At 35.5% G+C, this 15848-nt stretch overlaps 1 protein-coding gene across 1 annotated transcript in view; it reads right to left on the bottom strand.

Annotated features, from left to right (window-relative positions):
• LOC107685550 (dynein heavy chain 11, axonemal) overlaps window positions 1–15848 on the bottom strand; it is an 80958-nt gene that overhangs the window by 52778 nt on the left and 12332 nt on the right. The window contains exons 18-38 of the mRNA XM_016482173.1: window positions 15095–15317; window positions 13719–13835; window positions 13470–13556; window positions 13210–13368; window positions 13037–13120; window positions 12760–12918; window positions 11531–11653; window positions 11329–11451; window positions 9026–9250; window positions 7447–7538; window positions 7199–7325; window positions 6394–6543; window positions 5763–6004; window positions 5131–5143; window positions 3909–4016; window positions 3517–3677; window positions 2266–2422; window positions 1847–1992; window positions 1650–1766; window positions 265–403; window positions 93–185 (exon numbers count right to left, since the gene is read on the bottom strand). Coding sequence (XP_016337659.1) covers window positions 93–185; window positions 265–403; window positions 1650–1766; window positions 1847–1992; window positions 2266–2422; window positions 3517–3677; window positions 3909–4016; window positions 5131–5143; window positions 5763–6004; window positions 6394–6543; window positions 7199–7325; window positions 7447–7538; window positions 9026–9250; window positions 11329–11451; window positions 11531–11653; window positions 12760–12918; window positions 13037–13120; window positions 13210–13368; window positions 13470–13556; window positions 13719–13835; window positions 15095–15317 — 2845 coding nt within the window. The remainder of the gene's footprint in view (window positions 1–92; window positions 186–264; window positions 404–1649; window positions 1767–1846; window positions 1993–2265; window positions 2423–3516; window positions 3678–3908; window positions 4017–5130; window positions 5144–5762; window positions 6005–6393; window positions 6544–7198; window positions 7326–7446; window positions 7539–9025; window positions 9251–11328; window positions 11452–11530; window positions 11654–12759; window positions 12919–13036; window positions 13121–13209; window positions 13369–13469; window positions 13557–13718; window positions 13836–15094; window positions 15318–15848) is intronic.

Here is a 15848-nt window from a genome sequence, read left to right as displayed (position 1 = left end):
CGTGATGTCTATCAGCCATCGGCGATGGACGATGGCATCGTCTATCGGCCCAACCCTACTATGCATCAAGCACATAAACAAATTTCCAATACTTGATCTTCTGGCCTAGTCCGATCTGCTCTTTTGAGAGCTCCAGCAACCACCAGGACAGGTTTGACAGCACGCAGTCCCCAGTCATAGTGATCCTACAGCAGAGAATATACATGTAGTTCAAAAGCAGGCACAAACAGGACAAGTGGCACCTTAACTCTTAGCTCAGCGTACCTGTTTAGAGAGCAGCTCCTTACAGAGCCTGTAGAGGGTGATGAACTTGTTGCCCAGAACCCGAGCGCTCTGAAATCCCTCAGACATCAACATGATCTCACAGATCAGCTCCATGTCAGGAGCCACCATTGCACACGGCCTGCCAAACACATTCATGAACTCCTCTATACACTGCTGATACAGCGTTTAAAGAAAGGACAGTTTTACACAACATGTGACAAATGCAATCTGATACAATGTGTTAGGTCAGCTGGTGCAAACAGCTTAAATCTAGGCTTTTACTTTGTTTGTCATGTTATATTAATTAAAGTTCATTTTACTACATTTTTTTGTTGGTCAAACTAACATTTCAGTTGTCCATAATTATAATATCAACTGATAATTATAATATTAACAACATTCCAAAAAATAAAAAAGTAAAACGTATTAAATATGTAGTTAATAATTAGTGTATTTACAACACTGTTCCAGAACAGTTCAAACCAAATATTTGTGTGTGTGCAACGCATTTTATGAAGGACTGTTACCTGAACCTGGGAGAGTAGCCTACAATGCCGGCTGCTCTGACTCACAGCCTGTAAGTATGTTTTCATATTTAAAGAATGTGCCACTGATGATTCAAACAAGAGTTTTGAGCAGTCTAGAGTAGCGCTTGTTGTTTGTCGTTTCTCCGATCACAAATGCAGACATGGTTTTATGTTTACGCGGCGCGATGCAATGCAACACATAAAAAGACAGTATAAGTCATTATAATCCGTAATTATGTCCCCACTGGATGCAACAAATGCCTCGTTTATAATGGGTTTTATTGGTTTTGTCTCGTCGCACCGTGACACGGCATCACAGTATGGTAAGGGGCGTAACATTTCCGTCACACGCTTGAGGTATTCGGCCAATCACAATGTACTGGATAGCTGGCCAATCAGAGCACATCTCGCTTTTCCGAACGATGAGCTTTGTAAAAATCGTCGCGTTTCAGAAAGGCGGGGCATAGAGGAGCAACAATAATGTACAGAATATGGAAAATAATGTGTTTTTTTAACCTTAAACCGCATAAACACATTTCATTTCACCAAATGCACAAAATAATGTTCTTTTTTAGCAATGTCATATGACCCCTTTAATATGTATACTTTATATATGGGTGTGTAGGATTTTTTAAAAGAAATTAATACTTTTATTCAGCAAGGATGCATGCAATAAAGTGATTAAAAGTGACAGTAAATACTTTAATATTGTCATAAAAATCATTGCTTGGTAAATTTCTATTTATCATAAATATTGAAAAAGTGTATCAAGGTTTTCACAAAAATAGCAGCACAATATAACTATTTCTACTATATTTTTGAATAAAAAAACCCCACTTTATTTGGATCAAGCTGTACCTGAAAAGTGCTTTGAGGTTCTCTGGTAGCTCAGTTCGTCCAGCATATCCAGGGTTCATTGTGATGAAGATCCCAACAGAGGGTTTCAAGCTAATCTCTTCCTCTAGGAACAGAAACCTGCAGGGGACAATAGTTAAAACATGCCTATATAATTCATATGAACCATTCAGATGATCTAAAAACGAAAGAAACCTTACCTCTTCCTCTTGTTGCGAATGGCATCCTGTATGGTCTTCACCTGTACTGCCAGCACTGACAGCACTTCCACAGTGATTCGGTTAAACTCATCAAAGCAGCCCCAAGCTCCAGTTTGTGCCAGACCTTTAAAGATGTTCCCTATGGACTGAACGATGACACAAGTGAAGGAAACACTTCACTGCGTCCTCCGTTAAAGACTTAAAAGAACTAAACCAACAGTATTTAAGGACAAAACTCACAAAACAAAACATCAGCCAACTGTGATAAAGTTTCAAACAATCACTCATTGATTTCTTTCAATTAAGAAGCAGAATCCTATTCGGCAAAGTAATTATATGCATTAGGAGCTCATCTGAAGCGAGAATACACTCATAATTGTCCTGAGGTTGCTGAGTCCCATTTCTGCTGGTATGTTTACCTTATAGTCCATCTGCTCAGAGCAGTTGAAGACGTACACCATGACCCCCAGAGCTCTGCCCAGGTCTTTAGTGGTTTCAGTCTTTCCTGTGCCAGCCGGTCCCGCTGGAGCACCGCTCATCGTCAAGTGCAGTGACTGAGTCAGTGTTATATAGCATCTGCAATTACAAAAATGCAACCTCAAACAATATATAGATACAGTTATGGTGAGGCTTGTTTATAACATTAACAAACATACTTTTTACTATTTTTTCAAAAGTCATAAACATCATATCACTTCCATTTCAAATTACCGTACGTTTTTGTGATTAACTGCATTATGTGGTGGAAATGATGTGGGTGGGAATGACTTTTCAAACATGTTTGTTATATAATGGCTCTTCTGATGTGTTACAGCTAATTACATTATGAAATTTTCATGGCTAGCATGGTATGTATGTGCACCTAACAATAGTTAAAAAAAATTTTTTTTGCATAATTTTACAAAATTACAGCTAAAATGTACAATAAAAATATACTATTTACCTTGATTTTTCTTTGTTTTCATTACATTTCTTGCCTAAAATTAAATCCAAATATCTTTACCAATACTCTTTCTCCCTAACCAAGTACAATGTGTTATTTTTTCTTTTTTTTTTTTTTTAAGAAATTTTTTTTTCAAGGGTTTAATTGTTAGTCACTGTGGAAATTACGGTCTTGGGAATCTTATATAAAATATTTTAAACTTATATAAAAAAAATAATTTAAAAAATGATAATTTCAACATTTTTAAGTGTAATAATAATTATATAACGACTTTTCATTTATCTGTGACAAGGGTAAAACAATAAAATCTAAAGAAAGGTCATTTAAAAAAAAAGACCAAAACAACAGTTGAAGGTATGGTAAAAAGTTTCAAATAAGAAAAAAAGAATGCTCTTCTTCAAAAAAGAAAAGAAATTTATTTTAAAGAAAGAAATGTATTTATAAATTTAAATAAATGCATATTTAATAAATGCAAATTGGAATTTACATGAACTACTGATCTGTTATAATATTAATATTATAAAGTGTTACTACAAAAATATAGTGGATACCTCTTGTTCTATTGTTTTATTTGTTTGATTGGTTTTTTTTCCCTGTATTTCCTTAATACTACATAATACATTTTCTTGTAAAATCAAAAATCAAAATAAAGTAAAAAAAAAAAAAAACAACATTTATGTCAAATTAGTTTAGCTTAGTTAGTGCAAACCATTAGCTGTTAAGTTACCTGTCTGTAAGAGGTGTAATGACCAGACGAGGCGTGTTGCCCAGATATTCATAGGAATATCGAAATTGAGCATCACATATGTTGATGAAGCAGTGGTTCTGCTCCTCATCCCAGCTGTGGCGGAGCTGAGAAACCCAGGCAAACGCCTGAGCACTGCTCACCTGGATAAAAACGTTCTCAAACACTTAATAAAACAACTCTAGTACTTCAAGAGAGATAAAAAGTCTAAATGCTCCCAACTCAATTAATTAATCAATTACTGTTTGTCAATTTAAAGCCCATTAAAATAATGACTGAGTGCCAAACACCACTAAATGATTTAAAACAAGGAAACAGAGCATCCTTTAGTCGACATGATCATTATTTACGAAGCGCAGTAAACATGACCCAACCTTCTGAGCGATGAGTTTGGAGACCACATCTCTGGCGTGAACATCTATGGTGCACAGGGTCATGATCTTCTGCCTGTCCCTGTCACAGACAGGCAAATGAGATGTAATCTTCCTGCCTGTATTTGGTGTAAAAGCAGCTTAGGTTGTACTGCATTTATCACCCCATGCTGTATGACAGCGACTCCAATCAGGGGCTTGAAGGGAAAGAGGCAGATTATTCAAACGCCGGCCAAGGACATGCTAACCTTCCCTGTGCTTGATGACAGATCCTGACGCTGCAGGGACGATATGTGGACATGCTTGTGGCAGTCTACACGGATCAGCACTATTCACTTCATCATACTTACAATGAAGAAGCAGGAGTGTGTTTTCGACGGCTTCATCATTGCCTCGTTCATACTTTAGATGTGCTCTATCTGTGCCTGAAAAAAACGTCTAGCGCTACCTAGAAAAGTAATGGGTCTACATACAAGAGCAGGAAGGACTGGAGACTTTTAGGATCTGCAATAATGTAAATCTCCTGTTCAAAATGAAAGGGTCTTAAGAGTTATTTGTTCCTGAAATGGACAACACATGGCATGTTTTTGATTCACTAAAAATAGGGGCTCACAAAAAATCATTTGTTTGTAAATCGTACTACAATGGTTCTTTGATATGTTTCTGATTCACTAAAAACAGCTCATAAGAGTCATTTATTTGTGAACAAGTTACACTATGTTTTTCATTCACTAAAAGGAACCGGCTCATAAGAGTCAATTTTTTGCAAACCAGACTACAAATTGTTGCCCTGTACATTTCTGATTCACCAAAAAAGGTCTTATAAAAGTAATTTGCTCATGAACCACACTAAACGGTTTGTGCAGTGTATTTTTGATTCACTAAAAAGAACTGGCTCATGAGAATCATTTGTTTGTGAACCACACTACACTGGTTGTGCTGTATGTTTTTGATTCACTAAAAAGAACTGGCCTTAAGAATAATGTGTTCATGAATCGTAGTACACAGGTTGTGTCACATGTCTCTGATTCACTAAAAAGAACCGGCTCATAAGAGTCATTTGTTTGCAAACTGGACTACAATGTTTGACCTGTATGTTTCTGATTCACCAAAAAATTCTTATAAGAGACATTAGTTCATGAACCACTCTAAACTGTTTGTGCTGTATGTTTTTTATTCTCTAAAAAGAACTGGCTCATAAGTGTAATTTGTTTGTGAACCAGACTACACTGTTTGTACTGTATGTTTTTCGTACTACACTACTTATGTGGTATGATTTTGACTCACTAAAAAGAACTGGCTCATAGGAATCATTTGTTTGTGAACCACACTCCACCGGTTGTGCTGTATGTTTTTGATTCAATAAAAAGAACTGGCACATATAAGTAATTTGTTCATGAATCGCAGTACACAGGTTGTGTGGCATATCTTTGATTGACTAAAAGGAATTGGCATGTCTTTGATTCACTAAAAAGAATTGGCTCATAAGAGTCAGTTTTCATGAACCATACTATACGAGTTGTATGGCATGTCTTTGCTTCACTAAAAAAGAAATGGCACATAAGACACACTTGTTTGTGAACTGGACTACACTGGTTGTGCTGTCTGTTTTTGATTCACTAAAAAGAACTGGCTCATAAGAGTCATTTGTTTGTGAACCAGATGACACTGATTTGCACTGTATGCTTTTTATTTAATAAAAAAAAATTCCAATTAAGAGTCAATGTTTTCAGTGTGAACACAACTCTGAAAGAGACATCTCATTCATGAACAAGAATCTACTCTGTGTCATTCATTCAGTCGATTCACAATTATGAACGTGTTAAAAAAAAGTGTGCAATACTGTATACATATGACCGACTGACCTGTTTCTTGTTGTAGTCTCTGAGTGCCGTCTCAAAACCCTCGGCCAGCCGCTCAAATGCAAGATTCATGTCAGCGGACCACCAGATCTGAGAGGCGGTGAGAACCACCTGAGCCGGCAGCTCCAAGACCCAATGTTCCTGCGAACGTTCCTCATATACGACAACGGCCTCGGCTATGTGCCTCCTCATTCCCTCCCTCATCACATCCTCCAGACACTTCAACCAGAGCTCAACCTGACAGGAAACAGCTCACTCCGTAAGAAATAATCTTTTTTCTTTTCTTTTTTCCTATATAATACCATGTTTTGTAAAGGCTGGGATATCTTAATTTTTACATTAAAGTTATTTCTACCTGTATGTATATTTCAAAGTGTAACTGGTGTTTATGTAGATTTAATTAAACCCATATTTAATTAAAGAATTGTATTATTTAATTAAAATATTTGATTGTATTTAATAGATATATAATCAACATATTTTAACACAACATTTATATTCATATTTAATCAAATATTTTTTCTTTTTTTTTTAAGTTTGCCTTTAACTTTAAAAAAAAAAGTTACAACTTTAATATCCGAGTTTGATTTAATTAGATGCCAGTTTGATTTGAATGTGGGTTTTACCGGTCCAACGCAGTCACACGGTGAATAGAATGGAACATATTCTCCGTCTCTGCTGAACATTCCCACCGCTGCTGTGGCCTTTTCCCCCTCCTTGTCAGAAAACTCCAGATCAGTCATACTGTCAAACAGCTTACCCAGGTGACAGGTAACCTAAAAACCAATGAACCATAAAGCATTGTTTTCACAGAACAATATACTGTACACAGCACCTCTGTGAATCAATCTGCACAGTTATGTATGGTTAAGTACGGGCATATCCGTAGATAATGATATGATTGTGGATGTATTTGCAATTCTTATTATAACCGAGGTTCAATGAGAACAAGATGAAGCACTTTGACCCTGTTCTGGTTGAACGGTTCAGGAGAAAACCTGCACATATGTGGGAGGATCGGCTCAAAGAAGGAGGTGGCCAGGGTCAGAATCAATCCGAGTGTAGAACTTTCATTTTTTTATCGTAATGATATTTCACAGCGAAGCACTGCCCTTGGAATTATCACTGTGATGATAAAAAAGTTTAATCATGGAGATAAAGGTTACTGTATGCAAATGAGAAGAAAGATGAGGAAATATGGTACAATGTAAAACACATTTCTGTGAATCTCGGTCACCATTATTACAAATACCAGTAAAGACTGCATACTTTATAGATGACCTGTTTATGGATTACTGTGATACTGAAATGAGCTGTATAATTAGAGATATCTGAAACAAATTAAACTTTCAAACTAATTCAAACTAATAGACAGACTGTTATATGAAGTTAAATGAAGTTAAAGTTAAATGCTAACTAATACAGCAGTACCTGTCTGGGCTGTCTGCCTTTAGAAAGGATGTCCAGTAAGTCTGCTGAAGAGAGGAAATAGAATCGTGGGAAAGCCATTCTCTTGGTTTCCAGGTATTTGGCTAGTGCCTTCTCACATACAGCCAGTCTAGAATGGACAACAGGAAATCAGCAGAATTCTCTATGCATCTCTCTTAAGATAATGTGTAACCGTGCAAAGTTCTTAAAAAGAGTTTACTTAAAAAGAGTAAACTTAAATTTTCACAGACCTCCTTTGCAGATCTTCAAGCATCGGAAGAAGATTGGGCTTGTTGGTGGCAGCAATTACATTTTTTGTTTTGTCACTTTTGAACATAAGGTCCTTCACACATCAATACACAAAAGTAAATATATATACACAAGTATTTACATACTTGACAAATGCATGCACACTGTAATGTTTTCATCATTATAACAACATCTTTAATTTAATTTAATTTAAATAATGCCTTGTCCTACTTTAAATAAAAAAAAAAATTATTGTTAGGTACAATATACTTGCTAAACACCTTTGCTGCCATTTAAGTGGGATATGGTTAAGGTTTAATGGTATAGGTAGGTTTAAGGGAGGGTTAAAGAGTCAAAAATTAATTACTGATGAAATTACATGAAGGTATTTTTTTTTAAATATAACTACAATGATTAAACGTGCATACACAATAAGTGCACTGTATCAAATAAATAATTTAAATATTAGCATGTAGTAGTTAAAGACACTTTAATATTAAACGGGGCCTTAATTTAATTTAATTAATTATTTTCCACTCCATTTTACCAATTTTCTCTATGAATAATTAAATTCAAAATGGTCAAAAGTGGAACGAACATCACTGCAATTGGTACAAGTTTACTTTTAATGTGACCCTGGACCACAAAACCAGTCATAAGGGTCAATTTTTTTAAATTGAGTTTTATACATCATCTGAAAGCTGAATGAATATGATGTATGTTTTGCTAAGATATGACAATATTTGGCTGAGATACAACTATTTGAAAATCTGAAATCCGAGGGTGCAAAAAAAAAAAATCAAAACTTAAGAAAAATCGCCATTAAAGTTGTCCAAATTATGTTCTAAGCAATGCATATTACTAATCAAAAATTAACTTTTGATATATTTACGATAGGAATTTACGAAATATCTTCATGGAACATGATTTCTACTTAATATCCTAATGATTTCTGGCATAAAAGAAAAATCGATCATTTTGACCCATACAATGTGTTGTTGGCTATTGCTACAAATATACCCGTGCTACCTATGACAGGTTTTGTGGTCCAGGGTCACATATATTTCATTACACCAAATACACAAAATAATGTTCTTTTTAGCAGCATCATATGACCCCTTTAATACTATTTAATATAATATAAATATTATTATATTAATAATTAACTTATTTTACTTGTAGTACTAATATAAACCAGCATTTTTTTTACATTGCAACTTCAAGGTTACATTTCATCAGTACTTGTGGTCTTTAGGAATTAAACCCATGAGCAAGGCATTGTGTCACTGCTCTTACGTACTATACAATTTAAAACAATAATTTATTAATCTATACAGAAAAAAAGACATATCTTGGTTTTATTATGCACTACATGTTATGTTTCGTTTAATTTCAATAGAATATTTTTTACATATTAACATTTCAAAATGAGCTTAACCAAAAAAACAACTGACCCCTACACTTATCATTCTGAATATCTTTTATGTTCAACAAACCTTTACAAAACTCACATACCTTAACCTTAAAACTTTCCATGCAGGACACCAGTAATCAGTGCATGTGAGATGAATTCAAGCATACCTTAAAGTCAGAATCAATGGAGCTGAACTGATGTGCCTCGTCTGGCAGTTGGTGGAGAATGTCTTCGGAGCCCATGAAGATGCTCTCCAGGTGAGCCCAGGTCCTCTGCACCTCCAGCCACAGCAACAGCACTGAGTCAGCCCGAGTCAGCTGGGCCTGTAGCTCCAACACCTGCCCATGGAAGAACGCCGCCTGCTTACTGTGCAGCAACACCTGCAGTTGCACCTGAGAGAGAAACATATAGAGATGCATATTATCAGCAGCCACCAGGTTGAACAGTTTCTTGTACAGTTTCTTATAGTTATAAATCTATCTTATATAAAGTTATCTTATATATCTTATATCATATATCTTTTATGATCTATAAAACCTAAGTTGGTCCTCCTTAACTGATCCCACTCATCTGTCAGTGATTCAGGCTTTCATTAAGACACAAGAAATTAGAGGCCCACAATTTTCTAAAATGCCATTGTATGCTTTAAGATATGCCTTCACTGGAATCACTGGAAAAGCCAAATTAGTTAAAATAGTGTCTTATACTTTTGGCAATGGATTTATTTAGAAAATGGAGTTGTACACAAAGTCCAAAGAAAATAAAATGCATTTTTAGTGAATATATATTGTTTAAAGTGCCCCTATTATGCCATTTTTACGGTTCCTAATATTGTTTTGGGAGTCTCCTACAATAGGATTACATGCATGCAAGGTCAAAAAACGCTTTCGTTTTCTCAAAATATGCATTTAATATCACCTCGATTCGTTCAAAGCAGTTAAAAGATTCAGTCTCTCTAAACTCCTCCTTTCCGTGAGCCTGCTCTGCTCTGATTGGTCAGATGGCCTAGTCTGTTGTGATTGGTCTACGGTGTACAGCGCGTGTCAGAAACGATACACCTATTTCAATAGATCTGTATTTTGAACGCTCTATAGAAAATATAAACATCTATTATTTATCATACTTAGAGGTTGTGATTCAGTGGAGCAGCTGGTCTAAATAAACAGGATACGGATCCATCTTTCAACAGCAAGCTTTTGTGAATCCCGCGTAGAATTCCCCGAGATTAGAGAAGCAGTCGTCAGTAGAATGACGTGTTTGTGGGCGGGGTCAAGTTGTTCGCGGCCAGCCAACGTAGAACATAGGCGCGCATTATGCAAATGTGTTACCCCGTGATGTGTAGCCATCACGGAAGTGGGATTCGAATTACTAAATACTCGTTTCATCTGTTCAGAGTCGATTCTTTATTTTGGGAGACAATAACTTTATTTATCGTGCACTTTCAGCTTTACAACTTTGCAGATCGTTTACATTCACATACAGCTACATTAGACACTGCATGAAAGGCAATATTGGAAATGGCATAATAGGGGCACTTTAATAAATAAACACCTTAACAATGAGTCTGAAATGAAATGAAATTATTTGCCTTTTTTATATTCTGAGGTTAGTTGAGTCTGAAATGAAATGAAATTATTTGCCTTTTTTATATTCTGAGGTTAGTTAGTTATTTAATTTATTTATTTAAACGGCAAACAATTCATTTAGGTATCTGAATTTTTTTTTTTCATCAGAGAAAATATAAGCATTGGAATTAGCGTGAATAAAACAGAATAATTACTCTTAGAAAGAAACTTTTTAAAACCTTTATTTCCTATTGTATTACATGCAATTATGTCTGAACTTTGTATTTGTTTTTGATGTTGATGTATCGTTACTGTGTTCATAATGGCAAAATAAACAAATAATAAAAATGATAATAACACTAAAACATTAAAATAACATTAAAAAGATGAATAGTTTACAGCCTAAAGTTCAAATCACATTTGGAGGTGATGAGGCTTGACTCTTGTTAGGCTCGCAAAAAGTAATCCAAAAAATATTTGAGTTTTGGTTTCTCCAGTGCGATGTGCCTATGTTGTTTTTGTGTCCATGTTGTGTTAGTGCCCTTCTGCTGTCTTTAATGTTTTCAGACATGTGGGTGTAAGGGGGCCGGTTTCGCACAGACGGCAGACTTATTGTGTTTGGCTAGATTTTGGCCCCTACACATACAGCGTGATAACAAAGCCAGCAATGTGTGGTCTCTATAAATCAGACGTGTGAATACAGGCGGCTGACAATTAAAGATCGTTCTCTCGGCATAGTGGGACGGTCTTAGAGAAGGAGATAAAGACCCCGGCCGCACCAAGCTTATTTTGCCAAGCAACAGCTTGTTAACATTTTCTGATATGCTAAGTGAGCATGCTATCAGCGTAAGATTTGGTTCAAACCATCCAGCTAAATCCATGTGGCATTTCAGAGATATTCATACCTGACTGTCCTCCAGACTCTCAATAAGTTCATCACTGCATTTCAGCATTGGTGCAGCGGTACGGTAATGCTCTTCATAGGAAAACTCCATCCGTGTCCACATCTGGCTGATTTCAGTCAAAACCTTTAAGTTAAATTAATAAATCATTACTCTTATTTTCAGAAATGTATCAAAGCAAATAAAGTCTTGTGAGAGATCGAACCTTCTCAGTGGACATCTCTTTGACTGCTCTCCTAACTGTACTGTGCACCACATCTTCATATCTGTGCAGCTGCAAAGCCAGTAAATCCTCAAGAGATGTTTCTTCAGTTAGAGTGAAATCAACCTAAAAGAACAGTATAAAAACATGTGAAAACTAATATTGAACATGAGTAAAAAAACGATGAAAGAAATATCACTTGTCATCATTTACTGGCCCGCATGTGGTGTATTGCACTAATAATAATAATAATAATAATAATAAAATATAATAGTTGTTTTGTTGTTGTTGTTATTATTATTATTATGTTGTCTTCCAGAAAAATATGTAAACATCCCTAAAACAATATACAAATATTTAAGGAGCAAAATGACATGATAGTAAGTGCTGTTTTCAGCGAAATTTAACAACATTTTGTGAGGCTATCTCATATAAAAAATCTGATTTTTTTTATTTGAATTTTGAATTAAGTAATAAAATTAAGAATGAAAAGTAAAAATGAAAGTAAATGTATATTTTTAAAATGTTTAGAAATTTTTACTGAAAAACAAGACAATGTCTGATGAAAGTCACATGACCGAAAGTTGAATTCAAATATTATTTGCAAGCTATAGCAGTGTGCAGGATTCATCTATACCTTTTTAATATATTTTACAGTAAACTGAACACAAATAAAAAGTTTAGCAGAATGCTGAAGTTGTTTTTTACTAGTGCTGTCAAACGATTAATCGCGATTAATCGCATCCAAATTAAAACATTTTGTTTACATAATATATGTATGTGTACTGTGTTTATTTATTATGTATATATAAATACACACACACACATTCAGTATATACACGCATGTGTTTGTATTTATATATACATAATAAATATACACAGCACACACTCATATATTATGTAAACAAAAACTTTTATTTTGGATGCGATTAATCGTGATTAATCATTTGACAGCACTACGTTTTACATACAAAAGAAGTTAATCAACCTCAAAAATGTTCAAGGAAAGAAAAAAAACCTGACTTAGAATAATGTAAAGATAAAGTAAATAACAAAATTGCTAAAAAAAAAAAAAACTTTAATTGTTTAAAACTAAAATGTTACCATGAGTGGTATAGGTTTGTTTAATCTACACATTTGAAATAGTTCATAAAATACAGTACAGTAAATATGTTTTCCAGTCTCTAAGATAAATAGCATTTATATTGCACATTTGCCACCCTCTTTCTCACCCGAGTAGTCCTGACCAGCTGGGCCCAGTGTCTGTCTCTCATGGCCGAGTTCAGCAGCTCTGTCACAGCCCTCAGAGAAGCCAACAGATCCCTGAGCACACAGTCCAGACTCACATACACATCCCAAACACGGGCCTCTTTATCAAGAACCCACATTTCCTGGACAGACATGAAGTCAGATGTTAGAAACACACAGAGCTGATAGACAAGCACTAAAAACACTTCCAAAAAATATACATTTTGGTGCTTTCTAGGACACTGAATGAAGCATTCTTACTTTTGTAAACCTCCTCAGCTCTGTTTCCATTTGTTCTACATTGATCTCTCTCCATATTGTCCCTGTCCATTCTGCTATACTGCACTGTGAGGACACAGCATTAGGTTAAGTGGACACTTCAAGCAAAACTGAAAGCTCAAGTATTTTATTTTGGGTAAAAATGAAATCACCACCTGAGTGCAAAGCAGCAGATCCCAGAGCTGTTTCAAAACAGCAATGTCTCTCTGACAGAGCCTGAGCTGCTTAGTATCAGGGCTGCTCACTTCAAACAGCTTACAGGACTCCTGGAGATCTGCGTTTTCTTCCTCTAAACCTAGCATCTCCCTGTGACACTAACAAACACAGCATAAACAAAAGGTCAATGTATGTAAATGAATGAAAATTACTTATGTGGTATGATGGTTTGTTTAAATTAGAATCAATAATCAGTTACTTTATCCAGGCGAGCATATGGTTTCTCTGTGTTGTACTGGAGAGGAGCTTCTCTTTTAAACCTTTCTCGAAACTGACTCAGCTTTTTCTGTGAAGAGAGACATGAATCAGCAAAAACATAAGCATATTTATCCTTAAGTTGCAATAAAAAACCTTCAGACTTTTAAACCTAAAAACATTTCATTTTGCTTAAAGAATTGAAAGTTTAGAGTTGAATCACTATTAAGCCATCAGCAAATGAGAACCTCACCTCAAAGGTCACACACTTCCTGCGGATAACAGCCACCTCTGCAGTATGAAGAGGAGCAACCTCATGTTTCAATGCCCAGGCCAACTTCTTCATGTTGTTCCACTTCTCTGGCAACTCCTGATACGGTTAAATACATTACAGTTGAGTAAACGTTCTTCATCCAGAACATTTTAGTAATTCAAGTAATGCAAGCATATTAAAATTCTGGGAAAAATAATAAACTGCTAATTATTTAGATGGCATGGCCAATGCTAAAAACTTTAATCAATCATTTCAAATCCTACAAGTGAATTTAGGCATCACAATAATACAATGTACAGTACGAAAGACTGATATTCATGTAGAAATTTGCTAAATAGTATTATCTTCTAATATTTTCTATCATATTAATAATTTAAGGGGGTCTGAATACTTTCCGTACCCACTGTATATATAATTGACTTCTCACTTAAAATATTATTCAAATGATTATATAATTTGTGCTGGGGAAAAAACTTACTTGTAGTCTCAGACTTTTGGGAAAAAATATAAATTTTTCATATATTTTAATTCAAATTAATTTAGAGATTTGTATTGTGAATAGATAACTTCACTCTCGTTCAAAAGGTTCGGGTTTGTAAGTTGTTGTTTTTTTAAGTCTCTTATGCTCATCAACGCTGCATTTATTTGATCTAAAATACAGTAAAACAGTAATGTTGTTACAGTTGAAAATAACTGGCTTGTATTTCAATATATTGCTAATAAATGTAATTTATTCCTGAATTTTAGCTGAATTTTCAGAAAACATGATACACTTTTTTCAAGGTTCTTTGATGAAAATAAATTTCAAAAGAACAGCATTTCTATCATAAGTCGTTGAAGATTTAGCATGGTAATGGATATGACAATGTTAAACACTGATGCGGTGCTGTGAGTATTGAAGACATACTGCTGCTGCACAAGTAGCGTATATTATAACCCGTAGCAGATCTATACAAGTGGAGCTGGGGAAGGTGGAGGGTTTCAGAGTAAATCTGAAAGCGCACTGCAAAATGCTCTAGTGGATGCTAACCAGCCATTTAAATGTAAAGCAGCAAGCTTATTGGCTGCGTATGCAACATGAACCAATCAGCTTGTGCCAAGTAGTTTAATACTGTGATTTTACTGTGACTTTTGATCCATTTAAGGCATCCTTGCTGAATGAATATCTCTCTCTCAAAAAAATATATATTTTTGACCCCAAAATTTTAAATGGTAATGTAGATGCAAAGCAGACATAACTTTACAAAAAAAGGTCATGACAAAACAGATACACAAAGATGACATCCTTAAAATGGCCATCTCTTTACATAATTCCCATTTAATAGTTAGTCTTAAGAGCTGTCAAATACTCTCACCTCAAGCTGCATGTGAACACACTCAGGTAGGGTTTCTCCATACTGCTCCAGAAGATTGACCACATCAATGACAGGTTCAAAAAGCTGGTCTGTACTAGTCTGCCTGTCTCTGATCTCCAGCAGGTAACCCATCACCTGCACAAGAGCCTGGTAGTCTCCACCGCATAACGGCTCTTTAAGCCTGGATTCCGCCCGGAGCATGAAATCCTCGAGTTCACCAATACTGAACAAAACCAAGATCACAAACCAGCAAAAAATCTATTACTTTTATTGACTAAGGAAAGCATTTGGAGTTTGGAGGAAAACTGGGACATTAAAGGGGTCACATGACGTTGCTAAAAATAACATTATGTTGTGTATTTGGTGTAATGCAATGTGTTTATGCGGTTTAAGGTTCAAAAAACACATTATTTTCCACATAATGTACATTATTGCTGCTCCTCTATGCCCCGCCTTTCTGAAGCGCGTCGATTTTTACAAAGCTCATCGTTCTGAAAAGCGAGGTGTACGCTGATTGGCCAGCTATCCAGTGCGTTGCGATTGGCCGAATGACTCAAGCGTGTGACGGAAATGTTACGCCCCTTACCATACTGTGATGCCATCTCCCAGCACGACGAGACAACACCAATAAAACCCATTACAAACGAGGCATTTGTTGCATCCAGTGGGGACATAATTACTGATTATAATGTCTTTTTACGCATTGCGTTGCGTATTGCGCCGCGAAAACATAAAACCATGTCTGCATTTGTGA

Source organism: Sinocyclocheilus anshuiensis, unplaced genomic scaffold (genome assembly GCF_001515605.1).
Source record: "Sinocyclocheilus anshuiensis isolate Anshui unplaced genomic scaffold, SAMN03320099.WGS_v1.1 scaffold185, whole genome shotgun sequence".
Classification (NCBI taxonomy): Eukaryota; Metazoa; Chordata; class Actinopteri; order Cypriniformes; family Cyprinidae; genus Sinocyclocheilus; species Sinocyclocheilus anshuiensis.
The sequence above is the reverse complement of the archived record's forward strand: the minus strand, read 5'-3'. Positions and strand labels throughout refer to the sequence as shown.